This window comes from Mesitornis unicolor, unplaced genomic scaffold (genome assembly GCF_000695765.1).
Source record: "Mesitornis unicolor isolate BGI_N332 unplaced genomic scaffold, ASM69576v1 scaffold14111, whole genome shotgun sequence".
Lineage (NCBI taxonomy): Eukaryota > Metazoa > Chordata > Aves > Mesitornithiformes > Mesitornithidae > Mesitornis > Mesitornis unicolor.
In genome coordinates, this window is record NW_010165885.1 from 36,022 (window position 1) to 53,300 (window position 17,279).

The following is a 17,279-nucleotide window of genomic DNA, read 5'->3' on the forward strand; positions in this document are numbered from 1 at the left end:
CAACTCTTCAGTGTTAAGGAAAGTCCCCATGGGAACCTCAATCTTGTGCTTAGTAGAGCTTCTTGATGTGTTCTGGAGGTACCCTGAGGATTTTTGGCTTTAAAAGTTGCTATGCTAGCTGCAGTTACTATGACAAAGAGTTGTTTTAGAGGTTAAGAGCTTATCTGGGGCTGGCAAGGCTGCATCTCTCACGAGGGCAAGGTTGTGTTAAGAGTTAACGCTGCTTTTATTCCAAATGTAAACGTGGTTAAAAGAACTTATTTTTTCCATCTTTTTTGCCCATATGTGAAACACTTGAGAAAAAGAAAGAAACACCAAAAAAAACCCAACATGAGCAAACCACATATCTGGCATCCTCATGATGTCAGGAGACCTCCAAAAAACAGCAGAACCCAATTCAGAAAATGTCTCTGGTGGTGTATAGCACCCATAATAATGATGAGAAAAAAGAAGCCACTCATTGCCTGCACTTCTTCTATCAGCCAGCAAAATCAGTGCATTTCAGAAGATTTTGAAGAATGAAATGGTCTTTGTCCTCAAGCGTTTGCTGCTGATTTATTCAAGAGTGAGGCATTTTCTTTGCCTTGAAGGATCTTAGGCAACAGGCAGAGAGATAAGGGACAGTTTTTGCACCTTTGCTTAGTTTTGAAGCTTTGCAGTGTCATCATTATCAGTTCCAGTCACTGGGTGGAAGACTCACCCATGCTACATCCTCAGTAAAATGCAGAAAGGAGTTTATTTTTTGCAGAAGGAATCCACAAATCTATCACGAAGAACTGCCCGGTAGCAGAGTGTCACTAGCAAAGGAAGTATGGGCTGGTTGTGGGAATGGTTGTGTTTTTAATGGAGCTCGCAGTAGGATTTTGCAGCAGTTGGAAGCTTTTCAGGGATATACGTCTTAAGTGGGCCAGTCTGGTTTTGAGAGGATTTTATATTGGAGCCTGCTTTTGATTAAGAGTCGTGCTCCTCGTTATTGTTTAATGATAGCAGTAGGGAGGAAAGCTCGCCGCTCGCGTTTGCGAGTGCGTGTTTGAGAAGAGATCGGCTCCAAGAAAGAAGGAGAAGACGGTTATTTATGTAACAGCTTTAGAAAGATGAACGAAGTGTACTCCGTTTAGATGACTCAGCATAATCTTGGCGTAAAAGATGGGTCTGGACTGCACCTCGCTCCTGCAGCCTTTGTAGAGCTGTTTCAGGGTAGTTTGAGGTTTGAAGCGAGTTCATTTCAGTCTATGCTCTTTTGTGAGCCTTTCTGCACGTCTCCCAGCGAGCTCCTGCAGCCAGGAGCGTACAACAGAGCCGCTCTCCTTCTGTATGAACACTCACAGAAAGCAACTGCAACACTTTCAAGCCTGAATGTTTTCACCCGGGGTGCAGACAGTTTGGGATTTGGTCTGATCTCATAGTGAGGAGCTCGCCAGGTGACCCGTGTGTCCCAGTGGCACCGGGCAAGTTGCCCACACTCCCCAAACCTGATGCAAAGGAGGCAGCAAAATGCTTGGGGTGCGTTTCTGAGGGGTTGTCTCACTGGTTTGCAGGTCTTTTGATGCTGATTTCAGAGCAGTTCTTTGGGCCATGCTGACATCTTTTTGCGTGTACACTGATGACTGACGTGGCTCTCGCTCTTGTTTCATTCCTGCCGTCTTTCACAAAGTAATTCAATTGAAGTAATTTAAATCTGATTCGAGGAGGAATTGTGCTGCAGAACAGAAATATACTCTACAAGCGGTTTGCCCTGGTTTTTATGTCCTTAGTGACATTGGTTGTCTGCATTTTGGAGCGAGGTCATGTATAGTTACGTTTATTGAATCTTCCCAGCACTTACCTGATGCTGTAACAAATGAGATTTCTGCAGTGTGCTGCTGCCTGGCTTTTCCCTTCCCTTTAAATCTGTTCAACCTGTTGGTGAATTTAAATCAAATATACCTAAGGGAAATGTGATAAACCCCTCAAACACATTGTGTTTCTGTAAGTGTCTTGAAAATAGTGTGTAAGCAGAGAACTTCTCTTAGCAGCCCAAATCCAGAAAGTTTGTCCTTAGCAGCCACCAGGGAATCCACTGTGGGCTGCGGTTTTTGGGGACAGTTCTGCAGGGATTGAGGACATATCTGCTCAAAGAGCCTATTTCACACATTTTGGTAAAACCAACCAGTGTTTTGCCAAGTGTTGGTGAAATGATCACTTGTCTATTGCAGGATTAGGGATTCCGGGTCTGCTTTTCTTGGTAGACACCCCTAGTGCATGAGCTCCAGTGTCGTGTGCCTGAAAAGCACCTGTAGAGCCCTGGTGGCCCTGAGATGTCCTCTGCCATCCCGGGTGACCGCTCGCTCTTCTCTTCCCGTCCTCCTTCTTTCCAGATGTAGGCTGCAAACATTTGGGTTGTTTTGATTTTGCAAAGTTGTGTGCACTTCTATTTTGCTTTTTAAGACATAAATATCCCCTCTTCTCTTCAGCTTTTTCCCTTTGGCCGCTTAGGATGAAATTTTCACGGTAGGGTGAAATTTGCTCTAGCAACTCGTGGTACAGGACCTTTCAGCTAATCCGTTTGGTTCCTGCAGTGGAAGAGTTTGTAACTGGAGTCGTGCTGGGCTGATTTAAGATAAACACTGAAGAGTGGCCTAGTGTTGAATCAAAAGGTACATTATGAAATTACTCTGCTTCCTTCTTCGTGAGATGTTTAAGATGAACAGATACCAGAGTCAGCTTAGAGAGAGCATGACAGAAACCCTGCATTGATATTCGAGTCCAGTGTCAAATGGCCATAAACCGCGGCTTATACACTTATTGCAGGAGTCAAATGTGGGAAAAATAAAGCAGACCTGCAAGGAGTGGGATTGTGCGTAACATTTGCTGAGTTTTTCCTTTGGTATTGGCCATAATTAGCTGGGCTCTCCTGTTACCTGCTGATGAGCCTGGTAGGTGTTTGTTGTGTCACTGGGAAAGGGAAAAAACACATTACAGTGGTCAGAAACAGGTACATCTCCGTTCTTTCTATCCAGGGCTTGTGGCTGCAGATTCCTTGAAATATGCAAAATGCCCTCACGTCCGTGCCAAATCCAGATCCCTGCTGTGTCCCATAATGTAATCCCGTGTAACTGTGGTGTGTATAGTCTATTTTGCCTCTTCTTTTAAAGTAACACGGGGCTGCGTGTGGAAACACGCATCATTTCCAATTTCCAGAGGCAGGGTTGAATGGAATCAGAGGGCTGGATTGCGTCACCTTCCTCTGCTGAACGTCTCTCCCAAAATCGGTGACAACTTGACAACGCAGGGCTCCCCTGAGCTTGAGTGGCAATAGGGCAGCTATTAAGTATTGCTCATGTTTATTGCACTGGATTTCTGTATCAAGTAGAGATATTTTATAAAGATTCCATTCCTAGCCCAAAAGCTTTTTGTTTCTTTTGACGCTACACAATGAAAGCTGTAGGGGAAAAAGACACAGGATTAAAGCAAAATAAAAGGTAGATTATCTATGAAGGATTAATCTAATGAAGGCCATGGCTGTAGAACATGCAAACAGATGTGCAAATACCAGTGGAATTACTCATAAAAGTGAGTTTACTTTCCTGCAGGGAAGAGAGATGCTGTGGGCGAAGTCGCCTTGCGGATTGTTTCAGTTCGTAAATTCAGGACCTGGGACAATTCCCCAAAGATTTCGAGACGCCGGATTTTGTGTCCTGGTGGATCTCAGTGATATTTGTAGAAACAGACTTAAATCAACAGTGTCTGATTGTGTATTGAAGAAAAACCCCAAATGCCTTTAAGGAATTGGGTAATGGGGGGAGGACGCAGAAATTCCCGCACAAAGAGATAGAAAAGCACTTTGTCTGGGATTTCTGTTCATGAAAAAGGACCTCAGGGACCAGGAGGGTCTTTAGAGAAGATCTGCAAATGATAGGTGATGACTGGATAGAGCTGGAGAAAACAGGATTTGTCAGTAAATTTAGCAGGTAAAAATCAAAAGATATGTGAGGAAGATGTAAACTTTAAAAGGGTGCAAATAGCTATTTGTACCCTTTTAAAGTTTATCTTCCTCACATATCTTCTGATATGTGAATATCTTCTGATACATGAATAAATTCCTGCATGGTTAACTTCAGTCATATGTTTTGTTGCGTGCAGGCAGCAAAGCAGCTACTGCTGTGGATATTCTTTATTATCAGCTTTCTTAAGTGGCAGGATCCCTCAGAATCACTGGGCTCTTGTTTTAACATTTAATTTATTGCAATGCAGGGGCTTCAGAACCCAGCTGAACAGGAAAAATCACATTGCAGTGCAATTCACGGCAGTATTTCGTGATTGTTGACTGTCATGCTGGTTACACGGAAGGACTAAAACCAGGGAGAGATGGAACTGTTTTGGAAATATTTCAAAAAATAGAAGAAAGTGGAATGGCTAAAAGTGAAATCAGTGGCTGCCTTCTGTTCTGAAAGAAGTTGAAATGCCAAGGCCGTTCAGTGGAAGGACCTTGAGCATGTTTGGCCTAGGAATGAATCCCAAGGTCTCTCTGAATGCCTGGGAGCGCTCACTCAGCCTTGGGTTACTGTGTTCAGAGGAGATACCACAAAAGGGACCGAGCTGGCAATGGAGAGAGGCTGGTCCCTCCCTGCTCTAACCCTTCGCTTCAGGAACAGGATGACATCCTACACCCAAAATGATTGTATTTCATCTTGAAAGCTGCTGGGTGCCACTTCCTATCTCTAAATTCAAAGACTGATTTCCTGATAGAGTTGTCTTTTTCAATGGGTCTTGAAATAGTGATAAAAACAGTTCATGACGTGAATACCAGAAATTGTCCTTTTACCTTCATCGTGTTGGCTGGGAACCTTGCTGTGATGACACTGCTAGGAGTCTGCCTTGGTAGCTTCTCCCTACCAGCAAGGAGGGCTTTCTGAGCTGGGAATATCCGGGTTCACAGCAGCACAGTCATTGCCTTGGTGTCCTGCTTGACATCTTGTCTTGGTGAGGGGTTGAAGATCTGTCTGCCAAGCATTTGGGATAGGCTCCAATTTTCATGTTGGGTCTAAGCCATAAGTAGTCATCTAGAGGTTCTCCCAGAGATGACCATGTAGCAAGTACTGGCATTCAGTTGATAAATCTGATGTATTTGAGGTTTTTAACTCGTCTTCATTTTGCTCATTACACTTCAATCTTGCAAAGAAATCAATATAATTTATAAAGCCTTGAAGTGGAACGTGCGATTCTGGCACCTCACAAGGTCTGCTCGGCACTAGTGCAGGTAGAGAGGAAATGAGCTGAGCCGTGACACTGCAGCATTAACAGGTATGAGAACAGGAACGGAGAGAAAACCTGCACAGGCAGCAGGTGGGACATAAGGAACCGTTGTGTCTGGTCCCAGTCTGACAATGCTGGACACATTTGCTGTATCAAAGATATGGCACATTACAGTGTCTGTCCCCAACTGTCCTGTCCTCTGACCTGACTTCCACTATTAAAATAATCATGCCCTGCTTTCATCTGTATTTGCCTGCTTTTATCTTGCTCAGCAGCGTGAACAGATCTTTATGCTGTGTGCTTATTCTATTGCGTATCATTCCCTGTGTCCTTCAGGCTGCAATTAAATATTTTATCTGGTACATGCTGTGTAAATTCTGTCCTTCTGAGTGTTTTTCCCTCAGGAGAATTCCTTCCTTGTGTAAGTATCCAACTTAATGGGGCAGTGGCACCGCTTGCACAGAAGAGCTCCTTCATTCTCCCCCGGAGTTATTAGATCAGGTTTGAAGGTGGTTTTCAGGGACGGGGGAGGCAATGGGTGTGTTTCTGGATGTAGCATCTCCTGTCGCAAGGTGATGAGGGGCTGACCTGGCTTCACTGGCATCCCACAGGACGGGACACTTGTGCTACGTTTCTACGCCTCCGTAACGTGGTTTAAACAGTGAGGCCTGGTGACCTGGCTCCTGGTTGATCACCGGCTTCGCTGTTTCCAGCTGGTGGGAGCTGGGAGAACGCCACCGGTATGAAAATCCACTCCATGCTCCTGTGCGAGGATCGGTTTGGCTTGTGCTGGTTTGTCTATAGAACTCAGGGCTTTGTAATGCACGACGTGTCAAGTGTTACGTTTCGGAGGTGGCCTGGCTTTGTTTTGGGGTATAAAAGATCGCTTTTAAATTCTACTAAGTGGTTTTAGGACATTGCTGAATTTATTAGCTGCTACAGACAAAAACCCTATGGGATTTGCATGGAAGACCTGCTTCCAGCATTTAATTTAGTAATAGATCAAGTCTTCTCATAATTTTGAAACTATTGAAAGAATTGCTGATGGCTTATGGGAAGCTCTGTAGAGTCTTCTGCTTAGGAGGAGTTCCTTTCCTAGTGTGGTTTTTCTGCTTTTTATCTTCACTTGTCCTTCATTAATGAACACAAGAGTTTTGTTTTGTACCTCACCTGGAGCCAATCCCAAATTGGTTTGTGAAGTCGTAGTTGTCTCCAAAATGTTCAGCTGATGCCAGAGACAAAATGGCCGAAGGTCAGAGTGGTTGTGAGACCCGAGTAAAACAGAGCTCTGAAAGTCACTACAGAGCAGGTAGGAGTTATTCTGGATTTTAGACTCATTGATGTCCCACATTGACCTTTTAACTTAAACAAGAAAAAATGAAAAGAACAGAAAGCGTTGAGGATTTGGTCTGTCTCGCAGCTCCTGAGTTTGTGCAATTAAAGGAGAAGAGTTGCAGCTTTCATTGTCTTTGCATCAGCCCAGCTCCTGAAGGATGTAAATGTGATCTGTAAAGGCTGAAGAGTTAAAAGGTTGAAAGGAAGCGATGGTTCTGATGGTGATTTGCACCCTGGGAGTCAGGGGCCTGACCTTGGCCACCTCTCCAGGTGCTACAAACCCAGAAAAAAGTGACTAAGTGTAGGTCAGAGAAGAGTTCAGATATCCTGAAACCTTGGCCATGGTCTCAAAGTCCCTCTGTGGGCGAAGGGGGTTGTTCTGTGGGACATTCCTCATGCAAACCAGTGGCAGAGGAGCATGGACGGGGACATCTCCTAGAGGCAATGCCTGATAGTACGCAGTATTTGGGGGATTGTTACCCTTTAGAGGTGCTTGTTGTTCACTTGGGCAGACCGTTTTTCCTCTTTTGAAGTTGTTGCAACATTTATTGAAGTCACATTTATGCTTGCATGGAAAGGTTGCTTCTCTGTGCCCCAGGCGCTTGTCCAACTCCCTTGAGATACAGGGTCCTGACTCCTTTTGTCAGTCTTTTGGTAAGGGTATGTCAAAGAGGAGACCTTTTGAGAAGAAAAAAAGCTATTGAATGCTTAACAAAGAAGGTGTAATCAGTTGCATTTCGGTTGGCTAAAGGACCATCATGTGATAATTTAAAATATTTGGTTTCCTGGTAAACAAGTTAATGGGTTTATGCTCAGTTGCACTGCACTTTCAAAAAGCAAAATGGCCCTAGGGCACACAAGTAAAATTTAAGCACTTTCATTGTTATTTTAAAATAAGTAAAATAAAACACGCTGTCTGATTTTCTGAACAATAGCTTGGCTCCCTGCCGTGGAAAAGTAACCTCAGCTGGGAATTAAAGCCACCCACCTTTGTCTTCAGGCTCCAGAGCCCACAAATAGCTTGCTCTTTCCGTGGTTCCACTTTTATTTTTATATTAAACTCTTCTCCATCTTGCTCTTTTTTTGCTTTCACACTTGCTCTTTTCTTCCACTCAGTAATCTTCTTTTCCCTTCTCTCCAAGAGGGTCACTGCTCTAACCCTTGAGCCATGGACATACATACAAAGGGAAATGGAAATGTCTGGGCTTGGATCAGGTCCTTCATTTCAAGGCGTGTGTTAAAGATTGCCACGTCCAACAGCTTCCCCGAGCCCCAGTGCCATTTTCTGCCTCAGTGTGACTTTGTTTGCACCCCTGTTGCTGTCCACAGCCTTTCTGGCTGTCCCAGACTTTCTTTGTAGACGCCGTCCTTGCCCGTTTGCCCGCGGTCAAACGTGAGAGCCTCAGGCTCGATGAAGACCCCTGCTCTACTGCAGCACAGCTAATAGCAACCAAACGCGCATGTAGGTTAAAGGCCTCCTTTGTCTCTCTTTATGCAAGTTTTTCATACTTTTGCAAGGCGTTAAATATTGCTTTGCAGATAAGAGCAGCAGCACGGTACCCCCAGGGCAGGGGAACGGGAAAGAGCTGTAATCATTTGCTGCAAGAGTTTGGTCTAGCAACTACCTTAAATTGCTGGCAACAGGTGGGTAGTTGGTTGTTTTCTGGCTAGAGCAAACACTTTGCAATCTGCTTTGAAATGCTCTGTATCTCCTGAACTGAGGGATGAAGAAATAGCGTGAGGAGTAGTGGTTCATACAAAAAACTTGGCATTAGATTTTCAGTTGACTTAATGCTATTGCTAGAGTTTGTCTTCTCTCCCAAGGCTGATAGTGCTTGAAGGTGAGATGGGAATAGAGAGGAGTGTGTATGCGTGCTAAAGCATTGCCTTTTGCTGTTTTATCCTCAAAGAGTTGCATTTTTAAGTGTATGGTCCTAAAATTCACATGTGCTAAGGTATGAAGTGAGCTTTCTTGGTCTGTCTCTGCCTTTGTGTTAGGACTCCGCAGGGCTGCTGAAGATGGAGTAGTTTGCTGCCAGTGTGTTCCCTTGCAGACTTTCAAATACATTCAACTCGGCTTTCTAATTTCTGGGGCAAATACTTGATAGGACTGGGTTGGCAGTTTTTATGGAGCGTTTACAGACTAAAAAGGCCTTTTCCTTCTCTTCCAGCTCTTTTCTGCTAATCCTTTGTTGTTTATAATTTTCCTCAATAAAGAAGGGGAAAAAAAAGTTCTTTGAACGGTTTTGTCGTAGAGGATGAGATCATCAGTGAAAAAAATAATAAAATAGAACAGCTTGTTCTTTGTTCCTCTGTGAGGTGCCACCATTCTCCTGTGATTTTAGCATCGTATCAGTGTTACACACACAGGTTTTGGAGTAGGTTCAAACCAGACTCAGATCAAGGAGAAAAAGCCTTCTCCAGAGTTGCTGTGTGCCTAATGCAGCACCATTCTGGGGGGGACCTGCTACTCACAGCTCTATCCCTTGGGATTCTTTGAGGGGATCCAGGCTTCTAGAAATTTGGAGAAATACCGGTCCATCATGTCCTGCCGTTCTTGCAGCCTGCGCAGACAAAAAGGGGAATTGTCTTTGTGCAGAGCCACAGGAGCATCAGAACTGTGCTGTGTGCAGTGAGGTGGCAGCAAATCCCGTCCCTCTTGCGCAGAGCATTGGCCCAAGAGGAGCTTTGGTGGCCGGGTGCCCAGCCCAGTGTAGTTTCAAACACTCCTCCTGTCTCCCATCCGTCTCTGTTGCCGCATCTCAGTATTTGCAGACTGGGCCTAAGAGGGTGCAGCTGGTTAATAAAACACGCGCTGCTCGGTTCTAAACTGCGCTCCCTGTCGCTAAACGTCTCCCATGTAGCGGCTCTGTAGCGGTGGAGTTTGAATGGGATGACAATTTTGTGCCTGCTTTCAGATGACGGGAGGTTAAATGGAAAAATCCCGGAGATCCGGAGTGAAATAAGCCATCCAAGTGCCTTTGGTGTTTGTCATCACAATAGATGTTCCCTTCAGCTCTTGCTTTGATATCAGCACATGAAGTGTCAGCCTTAATCTCCTGTACATTCTTATGTAAATACCTTTTTTTTCCTTTAAAAAAAAAAGCCTTAAACTGGTGATGTGTCTGTAACTTTAGGGGTTGTTGTGCAGCTTTAGCTTCACTGTGGGAGGATTTTAAATTTGGGGTGAAGCAAGTCTGTGGTTTGTAAAGTGCTCATTTCTGTAGGTAATTGAGGGTATAAAGTCTATCATGATGGAGAGCTGCAAGCCAAGACTTGAAGCCTCTGTTTGCTGGGAAAGTGGATTTCTTTGTCTAAACGAAGGTGGAGGAGAGCACGTGCAGCAGCCTGTGGTGTGTGGTCCATGTGGTGTCCACCCTTTTCTCTGCTCTCTTTCAAGGCTTTTTCAATAAACAAGTGCTGGTTTCATGCTCTTTTCCTTTCATTCAGGCCACATTTTCTTTTTTTTTCTTTTTTCCTTGGGAAATAACTTACAACGTGAAATGTTCTTTTTGTGACTTTGTCATAAAAATTAATGAGACTAGAAAAACTGTTTGTGGGCCTGGAAGAGAATCCTAGCGAATGGTATTCCTCTATACACAAAGCTCTTTCATTTTAATTAGCAAATGAACCAGGAGGAAGCAGTAGGCAGGTATTTCTTTGCAGGCTTAGGCGGGTATTTTGTCTAAGACATTCAAAAGCAGTGATTTGAGAGACCTCTGATTGGTTGATCTCTGTGCTGTATCTTCAAGTTGTCTTGGCCTGAATTTTTGGGGGATGAGGGAGATAGGGTGATTCATGCGTGAGCTAGACAAACCTAAGAGCTGCCAGTTTGCATTATGTCAATGTATGTAAGAAAATATTTAGATAGAATTTCCATTAAAAGTTCAAAAGCAGGGGGCTCGCACTGACCCCAGCTTTTAGAAGCTCTGGTGGGAAACCTGAATGAAATTTAACTCTGCTCAATGTGTTTTCGTTGGCTAACTCCGTGTTTTATTATCTCATGCAATGAGATCTTTCTTGGTTTGTCAGTTTTCTACTCAGGACAAAAAGTTCATGTGTGTAACGGCGCACATATTGAATTAAAGTGCGACTAAAGGCATGATGTAATGACCCCCTCTCCTTTTCCTTTCGTCAATATTTGCCTGCAGGGTCAATACATTGCAATATTGACTTCAAAGTATTCGATATTTTTTTACCTTCTGAGCGTGCTGGCGTCGAGCGTGTGTAATATTAAACCTGTTGGTTGAACTGTTGGTCTAGGACTTACTGTCTAAGTAGTTTCAGGCTTGGATGCCTAATCCATGTAGAGCAGCTTTCAAGGCATGTGATAATATCACAACACAGCTGTAGGCAGCTTTCCGAGGTGAACCATTTAATCTGCGGTCTTTTCTCCCAGCTTCCTAATGAGGGGTGGAATTTGTCCCTGGGTGTGCGATGGGCTTATTGTCCTCTCCCCCTGCTGCCATCATATTTACCCTCTGCAGGACCTTTCTGCAACCGCAGGTTATGTGGACAGACCTAAACTCCAGCGCTGCCTTCTTCCGTGTGCGTTTCTGCTGCCTTCACATCCGTGCTCTGTCAAGCATAGAAAAGCAGCACGAAAAGCAAGACAAAAATGCTTTATGTACTCAAAGTGCTGTGCAAACGTGACTTAATAAAGTTAAAATTGGTACAAATTCAAACACTGCGTGGTGACGGCAGCTCTTAACAATTTCTCCTTCAAAAACGTGACACTTGAGAGGAAAGCTTTGATAATCTTCTTTGCAAGGCGTATAAACAAACAGGATTGTCACCAGTGCGGGATCTTATTAAGTTACCTTTAAAAAAAATAGGGAAAATATTTATAGATACCAAGAAGTCAGTGAATTCCTCTAAAGAACCAAATGTTATAATTAGGAAGCCACTGCACTTAGAAGTATTCTACAAATAAGCACCTCAAATCTAGCCTAGTCCTTCCAGAGAAAATAAAGGTCAATGGGCTGCTTTGAGGATTAGCAAACCAGAATTTCTTGGACCAAGGTCCTAATGACTTCCAAAGCTGAGGATGAGCGCTACTTCCAAATCCAAATTATTGCCAAAACCTCATGATAAACCTCAGCAGTACTCCACTCTAGCCTAACTTGTGAATTAGGATACTTCTAGGCTGGCCTGTAAGGATAAAAAGCCTAAGCTGAGGGGAAGGCAGGATGGCAGTGGGAATATTCTGCTGGGGGAAAGCTGTGCATATCCTGATAGGAAGGTGCTGAAGCCTTCCCAGGTCCCCAGCAGCAATTTAGGCTCAACCAGGTTGAAGTGGAAACAACTGCAGCTCTGAGAACCCAAAAATGTGTGTGAGCTGCTGCTCCGTGCCTGGGAAATGGTGTCTGGCATTGCCTGGGTGTTTGTGAGGTGGGGTCCCACGTTTCTTGTTTGCTGCTGTCTGGCAGCAAAGGGATGAGGAGTGGGCTCACTATGAAGAGCTCCCAGTTAGAAAGACTTATCCGCATGGTTATTAAAGGTTTTCATGTATTCACTCTTGTGCTTGAGGATTTGCTCATATGTTGTAGCCACAGTGGCTGTGAATTCGAGAGTGTCCTGAGAGACCACAGTTTTCATCTCGGATGGGAGAGGTGGAAAGAAGTGTCATTTTTGTGAAGCCTAGGCATGAGGCAAAAAGGTTATGGTAGCACTGGGAGAGGTGTTGGAGTTAAACATGTCAGCAGGTCCTTTCTACCTGCAGCCTTCTGACTTCCTTGTGCCCTTGCAGGGAACTTCCAAGTGGGTGTTCACATCGCGGATGTGAGCTACTTTGTGCTGGAAGACACGGCGCTGGATAAAGTTGCGAGCGAAAGAGCAACGAGCGTCTATCTAGTGCAAAAGGTAAGGACAACTTTTCTTCTTTTCGACTGTGTCTTCCATTTACCATAGATTCATTTTAAAGGTTCATTTCCAGATGTCCACAACCAAAACCTGGCTATTATTGCAGCAAACCTCCAGAAATTGGAGCAAACACGAGAGCTGACATAGCTGCTGGCTACCTCAGAGCTTACAGAGAGAGCCTGAGGTGAAGCTGCAGTGCTCGACGCTGTGTTTTGGGCAGAGACCCGCCTGTGCCAGGGCTCTACAGCTCAGGATCAGCTCCATGTCAACGAGACCCTGCTGATCTGGAGCTAATTCAGGGCCCAGAGATGCACACCCCTACGTTTGCACTGTGCAAATAAATCTGATGGACCCGAGCTGCCTCGTTTGCTTTGCTGTTGGGAGCTTGAAACCTGCAGAGATGGTGGTGGAGGGTTTTGTCTTTGTCAGTAGTAGTAGCTCATCCCTCCCAGAAGTGGATTCATGGCAGAGTAGGGTGTAAAACATCCTGTGCAATCTCACATCTTAAGGTGCAGCGGTATTTCACAGACTTTTCTTTTATCTGGGTATCCCAGATACTGGAGAAAATATGTCTTTTTGTCATACAGATTTTAATGTGACAGAATGAAATGTTAAAGTCAAGTTTAAAGTTACACTTTAAAAATGAACAGGTTCAGGTTTAATGTTATTGGAAAGGAAACATCCAGGTTTCTGTCTGTGGCTGTCTCATTTTCAGTTGAACGTGCAGAAACATTTCCTAATTTATCAGATACTGCCAGCACGATGCCTGCAGGGAAGCCGGGAAGCTTGGCCGTCACCATCCTGTGTCATCCTGAAGCATCCACTGCATGAAGTGGAGCACCGAGTCAGTCTTATAGGAGCAGCTTAATCTCCCTCTCCCCACACTCCCATTCGTTTGGGCTGAAGTCCTTGTCTTCACAGCCCTTTCTGGGATCCCAGGGCATCTTATGTAGAATAAATAAACATCTCCTATGTGCTACTTAGGATTAGGTAGGAGTGATTCTTCCCCTCCCTTCCTGGATGTTCCCAGTGTTGCTATCCAGGGAGAGTCTTGTAATGATACTTGTTCCAGTGGCTTCCTGTGCTTTCTCCTCACTTTTCAGGTGATAAAATGATTTATTTTACACTACTGAAATAGAATTAGTGGCTTGATATCAAGCTGTTAACCTTTAGCAGCTGTTTCCTAGCTTTCCTTGTGTAGAAATAGCACTTCAGGGGGTCTCAGTGGGTCTGGTGGATTTTAGGTGTCTGTGGGTATGGGTTATGTGGAGTAACCGTGATGGCAATGCAGAAGTGCCCAAGCTGAGTCGGTGGTGGGGAGCCCAGCAGCGCACTGGGACCAAGGAGTGGCCACACTGGAAGATGCCAGCTACCAGTAACTTACTGGTGTTTTATTTTTAAAGGGAGAAGGAAGATTTTTATATAGAAAGGAAGCATGTTTCATTTATATCTAGTTGACAAGGTGTTACCCGTTGCCCGTAATCTTCAATTGCTCTTGTTTTACTCACACTTCTGCCCTGCAGAAAATGTATTTTAAGAGTGCAAACTGGGCTAGATGATGAAATGGTCAATATTTTAATTGCAGGAGATGAAAAGGAGGGAGGGGATGGGCAAAGGAAAGCAGCCAAGCTGTCTGAAACAAGATGGTAGCGTGAGTCTTGTAGAAAATATGCTTTCCTTTGAAGGAACTGTTTCCTAAGACAGCTGTGATTCTGCTACAGGTTAGCACCATGCTAATCCTCCCAAAGAAGTTAAATAAAGCCACATATTTAATTTTCCTGAGCCATGTATTCAGAAGGGGAGTTATTGTGTAATTGCTAGCGGTCTATTTAATAAAAGTCAAACATTTTTGAAATCAGAGTGTATCAGGTTTTAAGAAGCAAGAGAACCTAAACAGTTTCCTCTCTTTTGGCACATCTTCCAGTGTTATTTTAGGTGTGAAGCAGCTTGAGTGAGAGGTCAGCCATAAATCCCTATAATGTTTTATTGGTCCTGTTTTATACTGGAGATCAAAGATCGGAGCTGTAAGCCTATCTTCACATTGAGTCCAAGGGCTTCGAGACGTTCACTTTTGACACCAGCAGGTTGTCAGGGTGTTGATATTTTGATAATCTCAGGCTGAGTAACAAAGAGTTGCTCGAAATCTGAATTCATGGAAGTGTTGATACAAGCCTTGAGCAGAAATCTTGGCTCGCAAACAAATTGCCTATTTCCTTTGAGGATCTTTTGGTGTGTAAGCAAGAGGCTCGCTGAGCCCACCCCGTTTTTGGACCTCAGCGTCCTCCTCCCAGCTCTGCCGAGAGCAGCTGATGGAAACTCTCAGTGAACACAGTCCCTCCCCATCAGACCAGTGGTGAAAGAAGGGGGTCACCCCCAAATTCAGCGGTGATTGTAACCAACCCGAACCGTGCCTGGGCAGACAGCCCAAGCAGGATGGGGTTGTCTGATGGGAGCAGAACTGTCTGTGTGATTTTGTGAAAATAAGGGGTTGTTAACCAGAGTTTGTTCCCTTTTCCCTTTGGTTGCCCCATCAGTTGTCCCCTTCTAGGCCTTGAAAAGACGTGCTCTGAACCTGGCTGCTGAGTCAGTGCTGGCTGCAGCAGATATATCTGATTTTAAAGGGAGTGTTTTATTGTCCCAGTGCGCTCCTTCCCACTGCCCAGCTCCCTAGGAATGAGTCTGAGACGGGAAACCCGCATTTGGTTTCTGGAAGCATTTTATTAGCCAAAGAGGCAAAACAAACCAAAACCATGGGCTGTAAGCACTGTGGATATCAGCCTTTTACTCAAAGAAGTAGAAGTGCCTTTTCCAGGATCTCTTGGGCCCTGCTGGGCTTGTGGGGAGAAACAATGTCTTTTATTACCCTGATGGGATGAAAACCAGACAAGCCCTCACCCAAGCTTTTTTTCAACCCTGATTTCTATGATACCTTCATTAGAAAAGGTTTCCTGGGGGTTGTAGGTCCTTTTTTTTTCATTGCAGAAGTTTTTTCCCTAGTCGTGCTGGATCTCTCCAACCACGTTTCCAGATTTGGCTACATTTATACACCTCCCCATTCCAACTTTATGATCCCTGTGTATAAGCTCAGGTGGCTTTATTTCCACCTGCAGTAAAATCAAGCAGCGTGAAGTGATCCCCAGCATAGGCACATCCTTGGCAGTTTGGGAAGGAAACGGTGCTGGAGGTGATGTCCCTCGGCAGCGTTTCGGCCGGGCTGGTTTCTGTAGACGCTGCCATCTCTTGGCAGACAGTCACAGGAAGGGCAAAGCGTTTCAAAAGATGCTGGGCAACCTCTGGATTATTTGAGGTCGTGCTCAGCAGCTCTGATATTTTGCAAATCTGGGCATTAAATACACGCTTAGGGAAATCTCCTCTCATCCTGCGTCTGCTTCAGAAAGAGATGGAGGTAATCCCATTGCAAAAGTTCCTTCTGGGCAGCCTCCGGGGTAGCTCCCGAAACATCCCGCTCTCCAAGCGTGACACAATTGTGACATCTTTGTACATTAAATGCTGGCCTTGCAACTACTAAGAGCCCTTTCAGCCTGTGACTGTATCGTGTTAAGGGAAAAGGAAATGTGGATTTTTAGCTTCAACTTCTGTGCGCTGTAACTGCTGGTTTAGTCTCTGTGTAGAGCGAGAAGAGGAATCGCGATGTTAAAGCAGAGGGAGGCAGTTAGCCAGGACCGTTGTGACGATGAAAGGAGGTGTTTCTTCTTGTAATTCGGGAACGTAGATAAAATTGAAATACCTTCAGTGCAAGGTCACAGTGTCCTGTGTTATGTATGTATTTGCTGAGCCCAGGAAAAGATTGGTTGAATTCTTGCTCTCCTGGGAGGCTTCCTCCATAAGTTGGGTTTGTTACCTTGCCTAAAATTTCTCTTCTGTAAGACAAGGGGTAATGTGGGTTGATGCTTCCCTATTTAACAGTAGGTTTGCTACAGCTAATTGCTTCTTGTGGGTTTAGTGCTGTGATTATGATCCGAGTTAAAGCTTTGCTTGTGTTTCACATCATTGAAAGCCCTTCCATAGAATTATAGCTTCTTGATTCAGATATTAATCCTGCTCAAGTACACTTAAAACAAGCATCCTGTTGTTTCATTCGGGCTGTTCTTTCATGTACGCATTTTTCCAGCACACCGTTATTGCTTCAGGAGATGCGAAGGGAGAGAGAATGTGCTAAGGCACAAAAATATTCAATAAGTACAAACTGGTATCAGATAATCAATCACAGGGGAGGGGAGAGAGAGGAAAACGAGTAACTGCATTAATTGGGGTGGAAAAGGGCATGGGAGCTTTTATTCAATTACGACCACTTTGTTCACTGTGACCTGAACATCAGGGTCTCACGGGGGGCACGGGCGGTCTTAGGCAGGCAGGGATTTCCGATGGTCTCTAAAAGCTATTTTCTCTCCTTCCTGGTATGGGTTGGCACCGCTCATGCTAAATTTATAACCCTGTGGTGTGTGGGTCCTTGCAGGCAGCATGGCAGGGCTCACGTACAGGGTCTGTGAGTTATGGATGTGCCGGCATTGTTAATGCACTGTTCAGCGCTGCAATAACAGAGCTGGCAGCCTTTGTGTTGCGGGAAACAGCTTATCGTAATCTGTGCCCTTCCAGCTGAACCAGGCCTGCTGATTCATGTTGGAAGTGACTCCTCGATGGCCAGAGCCCGCACAGTTCACCTTTCATTAATATATGCACTGCAATTAGCACGGATTTATAGCCGCCGCCTGGTGCCAAACCACAAATGTGATTAAATATTTTAAGAGTCCTTCCCTCAAAGCAAAAGGTAAATATGAAGTGTTGAGGAGAAAATGAGACCTTTTTTTTCTTGCTGTTTTGAAGAG

At 44.7% G+C, this 17,279-nt stretch overlaps 1 protein-coding gene across 1 annotated transcript in view; it reads left to right on the top strand.

Moving 5' to 3' along the window:
- LOC104548688 (DIS3-like exonuclease 2) overlaps positions 1 to 17,279 on the top strand; it is a gene marked incomplete at both ends in the record, with an annotated part of 49,467 nt that overhangs the window by 25,876 nt on the left and 6,312 nt on the right. Inside the window, one exon of the mRNA XM_010194780.1 lies at positions 12,320 to 12,432. Within this exon, the coding sequence (XP_010193082.1) occupies positions 12,320 to 12,432 (113 nt within the window). The remainder of the gene's footprint in view (positions 1 to 12,319; positions 12,433 to 17,279) is intronic.